We start from the raw sequence: 21,367 nt of genomic DNA on the forward strand, positions 1-21,367 counted from the left end.
TAGGAAAATACTAATATACATTGGGATTAGAATGGGATTAAACATTAGAATCTTCAATTCTATATTTTAATTACTGTTATGTCTGTTTTTGCTTAAGTTGGCATTCGGCCTACTAGGCCGCAGTACTTAAAATGGAGGTGCTGTGCAGCCGCCGTCATGTGAGCGCGATGACTTCTGCGCAGAATCCGAAGGCTCTGGAGATCTCCAAGTGACCCCAGCCCCTGCGACATCATGTTCCTTGTCAAGGATAGGAGCATGGAGGGTTGCCAAGTGATGGAACCACCAAGGGGACAATGGAAGACCTGTACAAGGATGCTTGCTAGTTATTACTTTCGGAACTTTCGCCTGTGAACCGAATCGTTAAAATACATTTTGCGCCTTGCTATGCCAAGTCTCATGGAAAACCAGTTGGTCCTGGGAAACTTTTGAGAAATTACAAGTTGACCCGGACTGTCCAATCGGAATAGTTTCTACCCCTAAATTGTTGCATGTTGAGCTGAAGTAAGAGGGAAAAAGGTTAATATTTCAACTGCAACAACGGCGGGCCCTTCTTGCCGCACCTCACACCAGTTCCTGAGATAAATGTGATGATTGTCGTGCAATCCACCCCAAACGCCAGCCGCTGAATGGCGCTACTGTGCTCCAGATCAAACGTCAATAGAAAATGAAAAATGGGGGTGCACGAATAAGATAGTCCAATGAGTCAAAAAAATTCTTTTAACTGAATGTCCTCTTTAATTTTCATTTAAATTTTGTAGGTAAAAAGATTGGTCAGCCAACGCGTTTCATTCCCTCAAGGGGAACTTCATCAGGGCAAATTGAAGTACGTCTAGCAATCACCAAAAGTCATGGAGCATAAATAATTCCATAAACATTCCTAGGACAAATTCTTAGTACGATAATCAGATATAACGGTGATGGTCATCAAATGTAAATCTAGCTCAAAGGAGATTGGTCATGTAACAAGAATTCTCATAGTATCACTCCATGATAAGAGTGAACCAACCCATGTTGCGGGATCCAAAAATCTAGAAATTCCCGCAACTCCAACCAAGGGCACGATCGGTAATGAGTGGTTATACAATTAGAGCTAGATTTACATTTGATGACCATCACTGTTATATCTGATTATCGTACTAAGAATTTGTCCTAGGAATGTTTATGGAACTATTTATGCTCCATGACTTTTGGTGATTGCTAGACGTACTTCAATTTGCACTGATGAAGTTCCCCTTGAGGGAATGAAACGCGTTGGCTGACCAATCTTTTTACCTACAAAATTTAAATGAAAATTAAAGAGGACATTTAGTTAAAAGAATTTTTTGACTCATTGGACTATCTTATTCGTGCACCCCCATTTTTCATTTTCTATTAAGAGGGAAAAAGGGTATAAAAGATCCTCATCTCCCTAAGGGGGGGTTTCACAGGGCTGATCGTCTATGGCGTTGGGTCTACGTTGAGCTGATTAAGATTTCCATGGTTTACCTTGGGTTTCTTTGATCTTCGGGAAGTTATTATATCTGATGGTTTGATTATTGCTGTGGGTCGGACATTTTATCTCGGAGATTGTAGCAGAGACTTTGAAAAATCCTCTGTGTGATTGGAGGGTTGCCAACATTTGATATTTGGTAACTATAAAACCCATTTCTAAATCTATGTTTATTTACCAAAGGTTTGATTTTCTCCCTGGAATAAACCGAATTATGTTATAATCTGTAGTGCCTAAATGCTAATGCAGAGCAAATTATTATTAGATAAACAAATTTGGATTAATCAGAAATGAGTTTGTGATTCTTTAATGGAGTACCGAAATTAAATCAAAATGTTTCCTAGGCTTTAATTATGTTTTAGCAGGTTCTAAATCACCATCAACCAGTCCAATTAATTGGTCCGTCGACCAAGTGGTGGAGTGCTTTGATGTTAAGGTCAGGATTCTATAGGTGCAGATGTATATAATGTATATTATGTAAAGATATTTAATCCTGATAGGTAATAAGGTACCCACATGTCCAGCGCTTTTTCTCCTGTGTACAGATTCGAGTGAGACGAGTGCGTGTTGGTGTTATGGGCCCCACCAATGAATGAGTGTATGGATGAGTGGTTGTGATGACGAGTCTGTGACATAGGGGGAATATGTAAATTTGCCCTTTTCCGCTGGAGCAAAAGCGTTTGTTAACAAGATGGTTTTTGATACATATGGCGTTTTGTTAAATAGAATCCACATACATAAATTCCAACTTGGTTTTAAATAAATTACTCTTTAAATACATGTACTTCCAAGATTGCAACTACACCCATTAAGAAAATTGGTTTTAAAGATGAGAACTGTTAGAAAAACACTCCCACACCGGAAGGGTGGTGGTGTTCTCCCAGACATACACTGTGGTAGCTTGGCTCGAGTGGTCAGGGGTCAGGCACCGTGCTAAGCATACGTCATACCCACACAATAACCATGCGTGCATCCGTTCCAAAAACGACACTACACCTTAAAAATTATACTGAAAATATATCTCTTTATCTTCTTTTCTCTTAGTTGCTGATTAAATAAATAATAATACAATCACAGTACACAAGGCTTTTCCTGTGGAAGGGTAAGTCAAATAAATAATACTTCAACGATTCAATAAATAAGGTAGATCATAAATAATCAAGGCATAAATATAAGTGCATTACATAACAGGCAATTAAATATTATGAGGCAATAAATACTGCGAGACAATAAATATTGTGCGACAATAAATACTGTGAAACAATAAATACTGTGAGGCAATAAATAGGATGAATACAATAAATACAGTGCTCTCAATAAATAATAAAAGCCAACAGTGACACTTGAAAATCAGTTCACATTCCTGAGGTACTATGGGATGATTTGGCCCAATCCCAGCTTGTAGAGTTTTGGATGACCTGAGGGGTGTACTACCTGGCTTGGACAAGGCTGAGGCCTAAACTGAGGTAGGTCAAGGGGGAATCTAGAGATCTGGCTCTCCCACACTACACAACCCCTCTGTATTAGTCTCAGCTCACCCCTGGCACTATCAAGCTGGTTCCAGCACCTCTCTAGCCTCTAGGATGGTCTCTTAGGGCTTCACAGGGCCTTAGGCGCCCTCTATTCCACTTACTGCCCTTTTTATGAAGTTCCGACGCCGCTGGAGTCGTGTCGACGCCGTGAGGCGGTTCCGGTTCGATGTCGGCGGCCTCGGCGCAATGACAGTTCTTGACGACGCCGGTAGGCGGTTCCGGTTTGATGTCGGCGGCCTCGGCTCGATGTCGACCTCCGGTTCGATGACGTCGGGCAGTCTTGGCTCGATGTCGACTTCGGGTGGCTCCGGTTCGATGTCGGCGGCCTCAGCTCGATGTCGACCTCCGGTTCGATGACGTCGGGCAGTCTTGGCTCGATGTCGACTTCCGGCGGCTCCGGAGTGCGATCTCCACTCCCGACCTCCGGTGCTCCTTTCCTCAGGTTCCGGCGACTCCGGAGTGCGACCTCCACTCCCGACCTCCGGCACGATTCTCTTCAGGTTCCGGCGACTCCGGAGTGCGATCTCCACTCCCGACCTCCGGCACGCTTCACCTCGGTCTCCGGCGACTCCGGAGGGCGGACTTCACTCCCCCGTCGACGCCGCTCACTCGACCTAGGGTGACTTCCTCCTCGACCTCTGGTACTCTCCACGACCTCCGTCGGCGCCCTCTCTCGACCTCTGGCGGCTCCGGGTACGACGTCTGCTTTCCAGTCAGTGCCGCTTCTCCACCTCGGGCTCCAGGTCTCCAGGCTTCTCGACGTCGGACTTCAAGAAGTTACCAGTAACCAGGTCAGGAACTTGCTGTTCTTTACTTTTAAGGCCTGTTCCTGCTGTCCAGGTCCTTAAGATGGTTTTTCTTGCTTTCTCCCACACAGGGCTCCAGGCTGGGCTCAGTCAGTAGGGACTAGTATCAAGGGTGGGTTTATGGACCCCACTCCAGGCACAAGTTTCCACCCCTGCTGCCTCACTCCTTCCTCCTTCAGGTTTCTGCTCCTCTCTCTTCACCAGTCAGGTGCCAACTGCCAGCTCCAACTGTCAACTCTGACTTAGCTTCCCAACATTCTAAACCGCCTCCAACTGTCACAGGGTTCCAGAATGTTGCAGAAGGTTCTAGTAGGTTCCAGTGATGTCACAGGTGACAATGGGTGGCCACCATTTTGTGCTCCAGGCCCTCAGACAGAAGTTCCAGGGGTAGATAAAATGGCTCCCTGAATCTGCATCAATACTAAAAAGTCTGGTGGTTCCCAAAAAGGAAAAATTCTAACAGGGTTTGAGGCAAAAGTGGGACAAAATAAATAATGATGAGGAGGGACCACCCAAAGGGCTGACAGGTCTAACAAGAACCATTCAGCATGTGAGAACCGTTCATCACGGTTACTCACAATTAGGAATCCAAGAATCTTCTTTGTGATAGGAAAGTTAGTAGTTTGAGCACCCATCAACTTAAGTTATTTACTAACCTAGACTCAATAGGGTATGGTTAGGGTGTGCTGCAATAATACCACTGTTACTCGGTTTGTAATTGCTAGTGTATGGTAGCCCGCCTGACGAACAAGTTACTTACCTTTTGTGATGCCTTAACTGGTACAATCTCCATCTAGCCGCAGATTCCTCACCGCAGAAGTATCCCCAGGCGTCAGGCTGGATCAAGACATATTTTTGTGAGCAGTACCCCTGCACGCCTGTAGGAGGTGGTGTTCAGCTCTGTGTGGCGTCGTTGGCGTCTTCCGCACCGGAAGGGCCATGCGTGGTCCCTATATTGGCGCCACCCCACCGCGCTGACGTCCGTTATTTTTCGCAACTTTCCACACCTGAAGAACAGAGCCACGAAAAACACGGACCACTGGAGTGGAAAACTAGAGATGTGAAAGGGGGGAAACAGTCTCCATAGAAATCCACTCCCAGCGCGGGGAGGATGGGCGGGTAGGTAAGGAATCTGCAGCTAGATAGTTTGTAGCAGATAAGGCATGATCTAAGGTGAGTAACTTGTTCATCTGATAGAGACTTCTAACCACAGATTTCTTACCTTAGAATGGATCCTAAAGCAATACCTCCACTGAGGTGTGTCTGTCAAACCATTAATGGCCTTCGGCTGAGGAAGGAGTCACACAAATGGGAATTATGATCAGACCGTAAAAAACATTGACAGATGGTATGTGGGTCAGTGATGGACATTTATCCTTCGCAGTCCCTACAGGGCTTAAAGCCAGAACACTTGGTCAGGGACATAGCACTGCACTTTGTAGGAAAAACCTTTGACAATCAGAAGAAAGCGAGCTCCGGATCCGTGTCGGGTGGGTGCTATATGATGCACCTCCAGCGTCTAGACGAAATTAGCACACCCTACGAGCCATGAGAGCTTTGAAGTTTCTAGATCCGGTCTGACAGAGATAATTCTACAGGTGAAGATTCAACACGGAGAAGTATCCATCAGAAATGAAGGTATGTGACGCTGGGGCACATTTGATAAGTCTAGAAAGGTCACTCAACAGATTAGAAGGATGATGAGAGGACTGTTTCAGGAGTTTTTTTATTAGGCTCGCTGGTTACTAATAAAACAGGCTATGGGAAGGGCTTATTTAAACTCACTCTCTGGTCATTGTAAAGCGCCACATGCCATCAACTGCACTTCTAGGTGCTGGACTGTATCTGCATAGAAAGCATTTTGTGGTTTAGAATACAGCGCACAGTACATTACTTTGCTGCAGAATTACAGGTTAAAAGCAAATAATCAGTAAAAGGCTTATTACAAGATAAAATAGACAAAAGATATTTTCAACAAACGGCACGCCATCTTTGAGATGTAGATTTGGTAATTGGTAACAGAGATACTGGCGGTAGATAAGATACCGATTATTAATTTGTCCAGCAGATCATTGAGCAAAAACGAAATGGAAGTTTTAGGTAGGGGCTTTAGTTTTGTTCCCACAGCAAGAGTCAATAGATTTCAACTTGAGAAGGACTTAAGATCATGTTTTAGAAGGATTAGGTTGAGGATAGACCAATGAGAGAGTCAAACAACATCACTGGTTTCAAAATATGGAGGATAAAAGAAAAGTGAGGGAACAGTGGTACATTTCCATTTTGAACACTATAAGACATGGATTAACTTCACGTGAGGAATGGGAAAGACTAATAAAATAAATAGAACAGATAAGAAAAGTCAGTGATAATATAGTACACTTAGATTGAAAAAGAAGTCAGTGATAATATAGTACACTTAGATTGATAAATGGACATGTAATAATTGGTTATTTCTCCATGTTGCATACATGAACAATATCATGCTTCATAATTATAGTTAGTATTACAGTAGGTTATTTCGATACTGATGCTTGTTTATGAGTTGGTTTTGTAGCTATATTAGAAATTGGCCAATCCGGTAACACCTGCAAATAAGTCAATGATTTCTGGAATTTTGGAATTTCGGAAGCGAACTTAGGGTGTTACGCTTTAGTAAGGAGAAGCACACTATTGTAATTGAATGGATGTCGAGGAAGTTATCATATAGTGGACACCGTAATAGCATTAATAACAACCTCATTTGAAGATGGGGGACACTATTTTTGTAGTACGTTTTCTAGTTTCATGAAATCATTGGGAGATAGGAAAGAAGATGGTTACTTCTAGGCCTATTGGCAGCTTTTACGAGAACACCACTCTAAGATGGCGGCTGATATTTAATTTATAGTCCGGTTTCTAGTCCCATGAGTGCAATGGAAGGAAAGAGTACGAGCGGGTTTAAAAGCCGAAATGGTTGTGTACCGGCGTCTATCCCATTTTTTTAAGAGATTGGAGCACGTCAGGAGACTCGTTTGGTCCCGGTAAGCGAATGCTTCCTTAGAGAGGAGAGGGGTTATGGAGTTCTGGGTTAATGTAGAGTGCGGGCATTGACCAGATTCTAGTAGCTTAGCTCGAGCGTCTTGGGAGTTCGTATCGACAACTCTTGATAGACTTGAACTCACTTATAAGAACCTTATATGAAAGCAAATGAGTTGCGTACGAGCGCCCATGTAAAAATTAATATATTATAATATTTGCCCAGAATGTACGAGAGAATAGGAAGCATATTACGCAGTTCTTTTCTATATAGGCAATTTGTTCCTAAGAGCTAGAAGCTTTAACGAGTGGTGTTTTAAGTCACTGAGAGGCAATACCGGATTAAGGAAATTATCGCCCTGTAGGCCACAGCTCCAGCGGCTTCAAAAGCACAAACTCTAACAAAGGTAGAGTGTTTATTTTACAAAGCAGTGTTATGGTATGCCCTGAAATGTTAAAAAATGTAGATAATGGACTACCCGTTTTTCAACCTTATTTATTATAGGGCTTGAGTCCTGTTGGTCGATTACATTTCATGGATACCGCCGGTTCAACCTCTGAGGTAAACCAAAGAAAAATCCTCAAAGATATAGCGGTGAGTTTTTTGTGACAAAGAAAGGGTATAATAGCAATATGAGAAAAGGTATTGTGTTAAATATAAAATCTGTGTGTTTTGTTTTTGTTGTTGTCTTTATTGTTGTTATCCATTAGTGAGGACGCTTTGAATGCCAATTGCACTCAAAACTGTGCAGTCTCGTGGAGAAAAGCAGCCACCACTAATAGAGGAGAAGATAGCTTCCCCTATGTGTATCTATGCTCTACAATCACACATACATTTGTTTTGGGTGGGTAAGATCTTTGATCTACACATCATTAATATGAGAAGGGATGGCAACTTCAGTGTATCACTTGGATGTCATTGTCATATTTTTAGGGAGGACGCATTAGAGCAAACACCCTAAGAGAACGGGACCTGGAGAAATAAACAGCCACCGCTACTTGATGAGGAGACAGTTTCCCTTTCTTATGCAAACGTTCTAACGTTACGGGTGGGTAAAATCCTCTGTTCATACTTTCAAACGTGTGTGGTGTTATGAATGTTGGTAGAGTAAGTGCAAGAGAGAGCTGAATGTGAATCACCACACAGAGTGCCAACATTGTAATATAAATGTATTAATGTATTGATTATACTTGAGCATGAACTGTTTTTTATGTTGTCAAAAGAAAGTCTTTAACTTTCGTTACAGCAATGATGTCACTCTATGCATAATATGTGGATGGACTAAGGATGTTATTCAATAAGTAATTCCTCTGTGTAAAGTTTTTTTAGACTGTGTGGAGAGACACTGAATCAAAATCAAATTCATAAGCCTGAAGAAGGTGGTGAATCATACTAGTCCCCCGAAACGTGTCGTTTTGTGCTTAGTGTCGATCAAGCACACAAGCCCTGCCGGGTTTTGAGTAAAACAAAAGATATGATCAACCGGGGCCATTTATTGTAAAAGATATAGACTTGGTGTGCTGGGTAAGTCTTTGTGGTCTCTGTTGTTTTGCTACATGCTCCCAAATCATTTTTAATGACAAGTTTTTAATTAATGTGACTATTTGAAGGAGAATAATTGATGTAATTGATGTATATGTATTTTAATGTTTTTACTGTAAAGTGTGTTCAAATTTTGAATCCTATTAGGATCCTATTTATAATTTAAAAAACTGCATATATTTTTATATTATTGTTTTGGGCTCAATTCTGTGGTGATAAACCTTACAGTGTATGCTTGACAAATAATGTGTATGGTTGATAGCATTGTGTTCCTGTATGCTTAAAAAGAACCCAAAGGAATCTTATCTCCGACAGAAGTGTCTACTTTTTGGTGTCCTGTCCCTTTGGTGAGGAGGACCCCTCTCTAACTTTGATATATTGGTAATTGTTGATGCCAGCACCCAAGTAAATTCACATTACTTCAGATTTTGAAAACTGCAACCTACCAGGGGCACCAAAGAGGCACTTTGCACTCTTTGCCCTGTGAGAATCATAACAACAACAGTGGTAAAAAATAATACAATACTATTACATAACACTTTAAGGCTGACATAGCCAAGTAATACAAGAATTTGTTACTGTTACATAAATTAACATGATTAATTTTGTCAACCTTACAACGTTTAGAGGCTGAGTTAGTCCTGTCAGGATCCGGCCAAGTGACCCAGTGATAACAGTACAGTGGCCAAATGAGCTGGCTTACCCCTTTCATTCAATGGCCTTGACATCTGGGTGGTTGTTGTAAATCGAATTCCCGGACTGGAAGGGAGGTATGGTCAAACTATACCATGTTTATGTCAAACCAGACAGACACAACAGTGACCTACAAAACACCATGTAATAGTAAGAGGGAATAGATTTAATAAAGGATTCCTGAATTTGAATCTACGTATGCAATGATCTATGCATTTTGATTATTGTTGGCCATGATACTTCTAGCCAGTCGGATAGCTCAGTGGGTTGAGTGCCTGCAGCAGGCATGTGAATTTAACATGCAAGTAACATGTATGAATTACACTAAGGCAGACGGTATCTTCTGTTCTTGAGAGGTGAACAAACTAAGTATCATGATTTTACTAGGCAATTTTGAAAGTACTCAGTAAAGGGCACTGCCACATTCCATACTGTGTTTTGTTCACTATCAAATGCTAAATCTAATTTGGGATGTCTAGTCAGGTATGCCCGTGGTTACATAAAGGAGTAATGGTGCATCAGCTGTGGGTGCTTGGGTGCATCTACCTGGGGAACACTTACCATCGGGTCATGCGATGCTGAAACACTGACAAAGCCAATAGCTCTTGCATTACTAAGACCGATTGGCTTTGCCAATGCTTGTTATGTAATCTAAGCCGTTATCTATATACACAGCATTCACTTTCATGGAAGCAGGAACTGGAATGACATGACTGAATTTCTTTGAGGCTGATATGAGTTCGGCTGCAGAGTTGAAGGCTGCCTCGGTAGGCGTGTCTTTGGAAGACATCCTAGTCGGGCATGCCAGCAAGTGGAAGCTGAAATTTTGATATGTATATAATGTTACTGAGGAGTTTTAACGAGAATTTGGAGTATTAGACTGTTTTATTTAACTCCTTGTTAGTCGCTTTGATGAAAGGCCCTGTAATAGGATGTCAATGCTTTCCTAGATTTTAATTAAAATATAAAATACGACATTTAACTAAGCATCTTGCTATAAACTATACTTCAAAGATGCAGCTTTTAAAACCTACCGTTAGCTGCTGCTTGCTTGATCCCGTTGCAATCTTCTTGCGCATCTGGTGACAGTCCGTAAATATCAAACCTTGAAGGAAAAAATATATATCTTTTAAGACCGAGATAAGTACAGCGCCTACGACAGGGAATTGCCCAGAGAGTAATGTCAACATGGGAGATCGAAAGGCGCAAGGCACCGATCACTAATACATTCAAATCAGAATGCACAAGGGTTAAGCATTTCAGTTTCTAAGATACCGTCGTTCCTTTGGAGCCCTGGCTGGAAAGGGAGGAGCATTTCGCTGCTAAATTTATGTCATGGGAGTTACAGGCGAGCACAACAGCTCCACTGGCCCTCTTGGGCACTGTAATTGTTCTTTTGCAGCTCAACAAGAGACGCAGCTCGTTTATTAGCAAGTCTAAAGGTAGAAGGATATACAAAATACCAGAGCAAACAATAATCACAATGCTCGAGTAAAACAAGGGATATGCTTTAGGGAAAGATGAAGATCGGATATTCTACAGAAATCAATTTTGATTCTTGAAAACCAATAAAACGGATAAAAGTGGTTCACTTGGGAAAATAGGAATAAGGGCTCATATCTCTTTGCAGGGTCAGCCTGCACTGTAGGGCAATAAGGCAGTGGCCCACTGGCGGGCCTGATAGGCCAGAGTGGGCTGTTTTTTTTTTTTAGCAGTTTTCGGGCCCGTGTAATGGCCAGGAGGGCAGATTTTTACTGCTGATTTCTGTAGGAAACCAGGTATTAACAGGGGTGACGATCCTAATCAGGGAGAAAATTCAGAAATGAAACCTATGCTTAACCCTCTGGTAGATTGGCACAAAAGCAGTCAGGCTTAACTTGGAGGCAGTTCGTAAAGTAGTTATTCAGCACTTTATTTCAATTTACAATTTCAAACTACTTTTCGGCATATAACAGACCATAAAAGTCAGAGCAAGAGATAAAGTATCATGATAAAAGTTCTTACACAGGAGATAGTATAAAATATTTCTGTCAAGAGGACATTCTCATGTGCAAGAATACACTAGTGCAAAGATACCCTGCATTATCCTACGTTGCGCTGCATCGAATCTGCTGAAAGCTTCATTTGAGCAGGAAGGAGTACACTCAGACTCCAGTGAAAGGTCCAGAATCTTAGGGACAGCGCTTGGGAGGGGGGGGGGAGGAGCGGAGGGGGGGAGGGGTGGGGGTGTTGTGCGGGGGTGTCAGTACCCACTCCAGCAGAGTGGACCTGGTCAGGTCGAGTTTGTCTGGTGAGTTGACAAGCAGGAGAGCCCTTTGGAAGCTTGCTCTGTCACTGTAGCTCAAACAGGAAATCAGTCAACTAACTCTGTGAGCCACTTCTAGGATTATGGGTTCAAGTCAAGCAGGTCCAGTCTTCGTTCTTTAGACAGCCGGGCAATACTTCTTCTGAATTTTCTCAGGACCAGTAGAGCTCTGCTAAGAGGGTCAAGGGTTGCCATTTATATACTTCGTGCCAGACTCAGTGTGAGGGGTGGCTCTTAATCTAACCCTACAACTGGTTCTGGTCAGTTCTTCCCTGTTCCCTGGGTTTGGCTCCAGTCTGTCTGGGAACACAAAGGGCAGGCAGGCAGGCCCAGGCGAGGCCTGCATTTTCCAGTGACAGGGTAGACATTTTTGACAGGGTAGACATTTTTAGGTCTCGGGACCATCCGGTCTGCCGAAGGCAGAACCGAAAGTCGAGAGATTTAATGTTTTGGAGAAGAGGGGCTTGAACCCGCCCCTCTTCTCGCCTCTTCTCCATTGGCTGGCCTCTTGAATGCTGGCCAGCCATTGGAGAAGAGGTTTGTCTCTCCGATCAGGCCCCGTCCTTTTCGGATCGGGGGGCGTGTTTTTTTGCAGAAAGTCTAATTATCTCCTCCAGCCAATGGCTGGAGGAGATAACAGCAAAACACGCCCCCGAATCCGAAAAGGACGCTGCGTTTCTCCGAGGCATTTCTGCTCTGCCTCGGAGAAAGGCGGTGGTGTCTTCCGGTGCCCTCGGCTAACCTTACTTTCAAACTGGCTAAACTTACTTTCAAACTCCAGGGGTTGGTATGCGTGCAGGGGGCAGGGGGGGGGGGGGTGTGGAGGGCGCAGCTATGGGATTGTAGATCTTGTTTATGTCTAACTCTGTGCCAAGCACCAATGTCACAGTCATGTAGGCAAAAACATAAGCAGCAAAATATGACAGGGCAACAGTCGACATTTGTCCAGCTCGGTGTAAGACTGTGTAGCGCACAGAAACATGCCATTGACCCCCCCTTCGCCACGCTGCCTCTACCTTCCCCCTGCTTCTCAGTGTTCACTGCAGAGCTCTTGTTTACTGACCTCCGCTTCTTTCGAAAGGGGGCTGCCGCTTGCACCCGTCGCATCTTGTAAACAATGCAGGGAGGAGCATAGAAGGGGCCGATTTTCTGCAGATCTGGTGGGACAGCGGCAGTGATATCCTCACGTTATCGTAACTCTTCGCTTTTGTAACAGATGTGGCACGATGTATTGAGGGGGCCTGAGACCAGCGAGTCACCTCCTAGCTGGTAAGATAGTACAAAGTGTTAAAATGCCCGGCGCTGGCTTCCTTTGCTATTTGCCGAATTCAATCGCATGAGGGAAGAGTCAATTTTTGTACGCCCGAGGTCGGCAAAGCAAGTGAGAATGCCCCCACCCACAAAATTGTTGTCGGACATCCCAGGCTCGACTCTCGGACAGAGCCAGCGATTCACTTCGACTTTCTTTGGGTCGCATCTGTTGCTGCCGGCATGTGACCCTGGATGTCAATAGTTCAGTACAGTTTAGCACTAAACAAGCATTTACAATGCAATGGTCTCGGCATTGGTAAAATTAGAGCTATTGGCATTGCTCATGACATTATTTTTGTTTATGTTTTTGTTTTTAAAACATTTAAAGAAACGGCATTGTCATGAGCAATGCCAATAGCTCTAACTTTAACAATGCCGAGACCGTTGCATTGTAAATGCTTGTTTGAAGTTAGGAAGGGGCAGGGTAAAGCCCTCAGGCTACCCTTTGAAGTTCAGGAAGAGTTGGGTACACTCCACCCCCGGCCAACCTGCTCAGGAGAGGAACACCCTTCCCCACACCCAATGCTCATTTGTCCCCCCCGTCTGTAAGGAATACACATCACACCACAGGAAAGCCATTAACCATCATGTGACCCTGGACACTGGTATAAAGGCACACTTGGTTTAGGCAGAAAGAAAAGCTAACTTTCTAAAAGTGCAATTTTTGCAATAGCAATAGCAAATCAGACATTAACATTAAAGAGGATTTTAAATCACAATTCAAATGAGGGGAAGAAGTATTTTTCTAGCTGTTCCCAAATTTAAGTTATCATCACGTAATAAATGTAATAGGGTACCCCAGCGTTGGTCTACAGCAGGCTAGCCTTTCCACAGTGAAAAGTGACACTGGAGTTTTTTCATTGCTGGGATATGCAAAACTTAAGTTAACATATCCTGCTATTTAAATACCATGTGCCCTGTCATATCAGCTGTTTAGGGTCTACCCTAAGTTTGACTTAGAAGTATTAAAAAGGAAGGTTTAGGCTTGGCAAAAGGTTTACTTTGGCTTAATTTAGTAGGCAGCACAATTTATTTATTTATTTTATTTTTAGAGTTCTATATATAGCGCGCACATGACCCTGAGTGGGGTATCAGGGCGCTTTACATTCACATATCTAAAAACAGTTTTGTTGCCAAGTCAACAGTAGTTATCCAAGTGATTTTGTGCACAACATTAAAGCTTAAAATAAAACATATATACAGTACCCCAAAGAGGTTAATATTCGATGAGAGGTAGCATGTGTATGATCATGTTAGATCAATGATAATGTCAAGCCTGCTGCAATTCTGGAGATATTTACTCATGTAAAAAGTTTTGGCTTCATTTTTGAAAGCAAACATTGACGTAATTTTTCTAATGTTGGGGGGAGATTGTTCCAAATTCTAGGCGCTGCACCAGAGAAAGCTCGGTCATAAGTTATTTTCTTACGGAATCGGGCTGGTTTCAGTAGTAGCCCTCCCTGACTCCGGGAGACACGGCAACCTCCTGATAAGTGTGATTTTCTGGGCTAGGTACCCTGGTGTTTTGTAGTGTATCGTTTTGTGGGTAGTACAAGCCATTTTTAGTTGTAATCTCACTTCGTGAGGCAGCCAGTTGAGTGCTTTCAGATGAGGGGTGATGTGGACAGTAAGTGCTGCAGCCCACTAGTAGCATTTAACTTACAGGCCCTGGATAGCCGCAGTACAATTTGCTAGGGACTTATAAGTACATTGAATGTACCCATCAGGTGTATACCAATTTTACAATTTTTGGGTGAGACAGCATATACACTTTACCCCTGGTTACCAGGGGTAAAGTGCAGAGAGTTTTAAGGTCAACAAAAACACAGGTTCAGCAAAGGAAGGCAAAAATCTGGCCCTGCAGAAAGGGCCAGGTCCAACAATTTCTCCAATATTACCACATGTATTGCCTGAAGCAAACATAAATGTCTCCCATACCTTGCAAATCACCCATACAGCATGTCTTTGCAAGTTCAAAACTGGCCTGATTTGCAAATGGGCCCTCTTTTTTATTTAAGCTATTCTGGATCCACCTTAATTTTGGTGCCGGGCCTATTTTTTGTCCCAGTCCTTTACGACACATCCAGATCTCATATTTTCGCACCCAAAAAGTTCCTTTTTCAAAACTGAATTGACATTGCCATGCAAGGTGTAATTTTCTTGCTGATGCTCGATTCTAATTTTTGCAAAATATTTTAACACCTCCATGAAAATTACTTCCGTCCACAACCTCCTCTAAATAATACCTATTGAAATGTAGTTAAGCCACGAAATGTGCCACAAAGGGATTTTCAAAACTTAATAGCATTAAGCTAAATATTATGAATGGGGGGGGGGGGACCTCCGCTAACCAGATTCCAAACAGTAATAGGTGGGGAAACCATCTACGTTATTGAGCAAATTGCAAATACTACACTTTAAATTATAAAATATTTCAGGTCTAAGATGCATGTGTTCTATTGAAATGGTTGAGCAGCGTAGAAATGCAAGTATATTACAGCCTGAGGAGACAAAGCAAGCGCCTTGATAAAAATATGGCTATGGCTCTGATGAGATGGGGCTGCATTTAACAATATTTTTACTTAAATTCTTTGGCATGGATATGTATATTTTTTTTATGTTCTCATCTCTGCCTTGTTCTCCTCATGACTCTGCAGTGTTTAAAAGATAGACAGTCTGATTGATCTTTTGAGACATAAATAAGACCGTCACTGTTAATACACTCTAGTTCATTTTATTTATTTTGATGGATTAACCTCTGTGAAGTTTTGTGTTTTGCAATTTCTGGCAATAAAACATTTTTAAAAAGAACCTAGTGAATTTCATATATCAGAGAAGTTGGAAGATCTAAATAAAGTACCCACATAGTAAAGCTGCATATAAAGAAGCACACAGTTCTGTAGTGCTTTTAAAAAATTTTTTTATTACATAGAAACTTCCAATCATTGCATGTATTAATTTACAAACCATTTGGCCATAAAACATCAGGTGCATATTGTTGTACACAGGTATCAACTCATACAATCAGATGAGATGCATAATGATTATTCCTAGACATTTCCATTTCCACAGTCGGAAATATACATAGGTCCCCTCGATATGTATTCCACCCACTCCACTTTTTGTCCCATTTCATGGGACATCCCCTAGATTTAATCTGTCGAGCTTTTTGGATATTTTAATTGGAACGTCTGCTAAGATTCTGCTGAATGCTTATTTTCCCTGTGTACTCTCAGTAATACTGTTCCATGCTGAGGTTACCCTGGAGGCTTCTGACTAACTTCAGTAAGGAACAGTGAACAGAAACGGACTTACTACCCACTGATGCTCCTTTTTCAATAGCCCAACATCTAAATATCTGTTAGTCAACAGAAGACAACCTTTTATATAGATGGCCTCAAGGTAAGTTACTATTTCCCCACAAACCCCCTGATCAAACTTTATTCTATAAACTCAACCTTCCTACTAGTAGTATGTCATTCCACACAAAAACAATTTCATGGAATAGCATTACTGAGAAACATTTCACGTAAATGGAAATTTGCAGTATGAATGGCATTTTCCATTTCATAGAAACCAATTCATAGAATGTCTTTTTTCAAAATTGGCTATTGCATGCTCATTTTTTAAGGTCTAAATGTAATTGTGTTACTTTCAGAAACATGTTTGTCAGAGGCATTTATTTCAGTGCATTACGTCAGGGAACATCATTTCTGATTTATACCTTTTACATTGTCAAACAATTACTCTGGATGCATTTAAGTCGCTGACCCCGCACCACCCCTAACCTCCATCCATCTCTAAACCCCTTGCAGCCCCTAAATACCATCCATCCCTGCCCCATAAAAAGTGTCACTACACCAAAACTACACCCATCGCTGAACCCTAAAAGGCCCTTTTACCCCTATACTCCACCCATTTCAGACCTCTAAAAACCCCACACTAATCTTAACTCCACTAATTCATGACCCCTAAACTCAACCCATCACTAAAACATAAAACCCCTTTCTAAACCACTAATCTCCACCTACCCTAAATCCCCTCACTACCCCTAAACTGCACCCATCCATTACCACCCATAACTCCACCTATCCATGAACATTGAAAACTTTTTCTACATCTAAGCTCCATCCATTCATCAATCCTAAACCTCTTTCTGACCATAAACTCTACCCATCCCTGTCCTCTAAAACTCCTTACCATCCCTAAATTCCAAACATTCCTATACCCTTAAAACTCTTCACCACTCCTAAACTCTACCTAACACAACTTCAAAAACCCTCAACAGCCCTACACTCGCCCATCTGTGAACCCTAGAAACCCCTCAACATCCCTACATTCCACCGATCCCTAAATCCTAAAAATCCCTCACCACCCCTACACTCCACATATTCCGGATTACTTAAAACCCTCACCAACACTAAACTCCACCAATATTCTCTCATGGTAGACTGACAAACTTTACTAAGCAAGGGAGAGCGCTAAACGCAGCATGTCACAAAGGTGAACAGGCACCAAGAGACAAACTTGATTCAGCGTCCCACCTTGACTGACTTGGTAGCAGGTTTTCGGGCTATTAAGATGACATCCACTACTTCAGTCAGTATGAAGAAGGTTGAGAGCGCTCAATCTCCATGTGAGTTGACTAAGCGTCTCAGGATTGGAGAGAGGAACTGGCCATCCTGCTGTCGAAGATTTTATCCTGAGTGGGAAGGGAAAAGGAGGCCGAATGCAGAGTTCCAACAGATCAACGTACCAAATACTCCTCACTCAATCCAAGGCGTTGAGTAGAGTTAATTGAGCTTCATCGTCTTGCACCTTCATGAGGACTTTCAAAAGTAAAGGGATTAGAAGGGATTCACAGACCAGGCAAAAGTTCTACTCAAGAGCCTTCCAGCAGGGGGAAGGTCATGAATGTCTCTTCTGAGTAGTGCTAATAATTAAGAACTTGCACAACACACCCCAAGAGTGACAGAAAGAAAGCTTTTCAGGGCTAGGGCACCCTGGACTTCAGCATGCTAACATGCATGTGTTATTCTGAGGAAGAACAAAGGCCTCTTGCAGTCATTTCCACCACTTGAGCACCCCTGTTTATGAGGAAGCATTCTTAAGAGCAGTGTCCTGTGAGTGTGGAGGACTGAAGGGACAACTAACACCCATCAGTGATGATCTGTGAGAACAGAACATCTCCACATTAGCTGATAGATTCCCCTGATGATGTCATCACTATGTCCTGAGGTACAAATTAAGGTAGTGGCACCAACAGAATGTACAAGGTGATCAAGCCTAACAAGCAAAGAACCTGTTGAACCGTGATATGTTCCAGACTCTGAAATATGGGATTTATACCAAGCATACTTGATATTGTCCGAGGTGGCGGAAAAGCGCTTACATAGGTAATACCTAGGTTCACTCCAATAAAGTTTAATCTCGGCGAGGTGGGACTTTTGTAGGCTAATGGAGAAACCTGGGCTGTGAAAAAGAGGTATTGTATGCTGCAGATGGTCTGTGACCATTGCAAAAGATTCCACGTTTATCAGCCATTTGCCCAGGTCAAAGAATATATGGCCTCCTGATTAACGCTGCAACAACAGCCAAAACTTTGGTGAAGATTCACGAGACCGAAAGGCAGAACCACCACAAATGATCATGTGGTTCTGCCTAGGGAGAAAAAAAAAAAAGATGTGAGCAGACAGAACTGGAATATAAAAGAAGCTGTACTGGAGATTCAGGGATACCATCTAATCCTGCTCATGCAGGGCCAGAAGGATCCAACTCCGGTACCATATTTGAAATTGTGCTAATGACCAGAGAGCCACAAGAGTCTCAGGTTTAGAACCAACACAAGACCCCTCTGTCCTCCTTGGGAACCAAGAAGCAAACAGAGAAAATTCCATTGCTCCTCTCATCCCATGGGACTACTTCGGTAGCTCCTTTCTGAAAAAGGGCGAGAATTTTCACCTCCAAGATGAGGTATGCATTGGAAATAAGTTCCTTACCTAAGGTGGGCAGTACGTGGTAGAGTTGACCATAATATCAGCAAATGCTTCTTTGTAATCTTGAACTAGTGCAGTCTTTAAGAAGCTACTCACCTTCAGTAAAAAGCCTGCTGGAGGACTATGTACCTACAGATTCCTCAACTTTTGAATATCTGCTGTCAGACTGGATGCAGAAACCTTGCAATAGCTCTCCCATGTGGGTAGGTGGCTCTGGCTCCATCTCTGTGCTAGATGAAGAACATATGTGATGTCACTGGAGTCATACAGTGCCCAAAATAATTTTACTTTCTCCGTGCTTTGCAATGCAGATTCATAGCTACTCCATGTATTTTTCTTGTTTTCTAAGTTTTTCAAAAATGATTTTCTTAAAGAGTTCTGTGGAGACCTTTAGGGGCGTCACATCCTTAAGTAGTTTGAGTTTGAACCCTGCACCTCTCTCATGGACTGATGTTCATCTCAGGCCCCCACAAGCTCTGCTTTGTTGTGTATGCCCAAAGAAAGGTTGCAAGTTGGGTGACAAGTACAGCATAATGCACACCAGCGCAATTGATAAGCGGGAGTAAAAATTGTTCAAGGCTCATGCAATAAGTGCCACGCTTGGTGCCTTTTGGGCTTAAGGTCTGAATTGAAATGCCATTTTTCTCCATAACAATTTGCAAAGGAAACAGAGGTAATACAGAAAGAAAACAAGTCAAGAAGATTCCGGTCTCAAAAGCTGCTCTCGCTAGAGATGTAGGTCGCCTTGCGTTCTCCACCTCTGATAGAATCCTCCTTCCAGCTGAAGCACATTGACATCAGACCGGAAAGTCCTCCATCAACACTAAGCTCCGGCCCCTTTGAGGACGCTGGCCCAAGCACCACTCCTGGCACCAATGTTGATGACCTTCTAACCTATCAGGAATTTCTGGCACTGGGCACCGATCTGGCGAAACTTTTATGTGCCGTGACGGCATCATTTCAGAATGCTGTGGTTCCCTCTGGTGTGCTTGGAAGCCCAATCGAACCGTTTGGGTCTTGACTGGTTACAGACATCAGATTTTCTCAGAGTCAGTCAACCTCAATGTCATGCCACATTGCGCCCCATCAGCTTTGGCAGAGGTTGTTCCAGCTCCTAATACTGTGCTGGTGGTTCCTGCTCCAGCTCCACATTCAGAACTGACTTCTATGCCACTGGCATCGATTCCAGTGTTAGCTTCTCCTCCGGGTCCTTCCCCACAGTCTAAATCAATTCTGCTACATTTTAGAAGGGAGGTGCAATGCATTGCAGAAGAGCCAGTTACAGAAAGTATCCAGCCTGGTCCTGCCCCACGACAAGAATACTGGTAAAGCAAGGAAAACCTATTCTGTTCAGATTCTGACCCAATCCAAATCCCACAAATTATCCCTCATGACAATGATGACATGTATAAATGACATGTCAGAAGCTGAATTATATTTTCTATATTTTTCTAAAAAAGATAGAATATTCTTTTTTCATATCAGTGGCACTGTTTGCATGAATACAGTTGCTTTTCCCTATGCTTCTATAAATCATTTTAAATGGATCTCATATAGGCGGATCATGCACAATGCAGCCAAGTTGTTCTCTGTGCCCTTCCATCTTTTAGTTGTTGCTGGTGTCATAGAGCCTGCCAAAGGATTGGCGGCAAGCCAGATCCCATACTCTTGCACTCAGGCCAGAGTCTCTGAGCTTTCATACCAGAGAAGATGAAACACTACTCCCCCATGCATGTTGCCATATCATATCACAGTTATGTTTTCTGTGAAGTTACAGACAGATCACCTTCAAAAAGAGGGCAGAAAATCTTTCAGGGCCAGAGAAATTGCCCACAGCTCAAGAAGGGTGATGTGAGGAACCTGCTCTTCTGGGGACCAGAGGCCTCTGGTCTCATGTTCCTCCAGATAGGCACGAAACCTCAAGCTGGAAATTGTGTCTGGTTCTATTCTACTGAAATCAAAGTTCGTTGGACTGTCCAGGGAGATTCTGATGATGTTTGACAGTCTGCCCCTGTGCTAAAACCACTGCATTCAACGGCATCAAATGAGAGCCCATCAAATGAGAGCCCTCAAGTGCCAGTGTGCATGCATGACCAGTAAATAAAGGAAGGCAACATACCCAGCAGGTGAAGTACCATGAGGACTGGAATCCTATGCAGAATGTTCCAGATCCCCTGGAAAGGAGTAAAGACTTGCAAGGATTTTGTGTCCAAAAAAACACCTATGAACAGGAGGCGCAGAAAGGGATCTAGGCATGACTTGGACAGGTTGATTGAGATCCAAAGTTGAGCACAGGAGATGTTGCGGCCTTCAGATTTTCCAACACCACATGCGGCAAGCCTCCCTTGAGCAGCCAGTCGTCAAGATACAGGAACACCGAGATGCCTGACATTTGCAGGTGTGCTTCAACCACTACCACATTGGAGAAGACTCAAGGTGCCAATGGAAGTCAAAACAAGAGGGCTGGCCAACTGGTAGTGGGTGGAAATTACCACAAATCATAAGTGCCTCCTTTACGACATCTAGGTGTGCATTCAGCAAGTCGAGGGGCACCATCTAGTCTCCCACTTTCAAGAACAATACTACCTGAGCCAAGAAAAGCAACTTGAACTTTTTCTTTTAAAAGCGAAAGTTGAAGGGCCTGAGGTGTAGGATCGGCAGTAGACTCCTGTCCTTC

At 42.9% G+C, this 21,367-nt stretch overlaps 1 protein-coding gene across 1 annotated transcript in view; it reads right to left on the minus strand.

Annotated features, from left to right (window-relative positions):
- LYPLA1 (lysophospholipase 1) overlaps nucleotides 1–21,367 on the minus strand; it is a 305,618-nt gene that overhangs the window by 85,335 nt on the left and 198,916 nt on the right. Inside the window, exon 5 of the mRNA XM_085605626.1 lies at nucleotides 10,113–10,183. Within this exon, the coding sequence (XP_085461752.1) occupies nucleotides 10,113–10,183 (71 nt within the window). The remainder of the gene's footprint in view (nucleotides 1–10,112; nucleotides 10,184–21,367) is intronic.

Source organism: Triturus cristatus, chromosome 5_1, assembly GCF_964204655.1.
Source record: "Triturus cristatus chromosome 5_1, aTriCri1.1, whole genome shotgun sequence".
NCBI classification, from domain to species: Eukaryota; Metazoa; Chordata; class Amphibia; order Caudata; family Salamandridae; genus Triturus; species Triturus cristatus.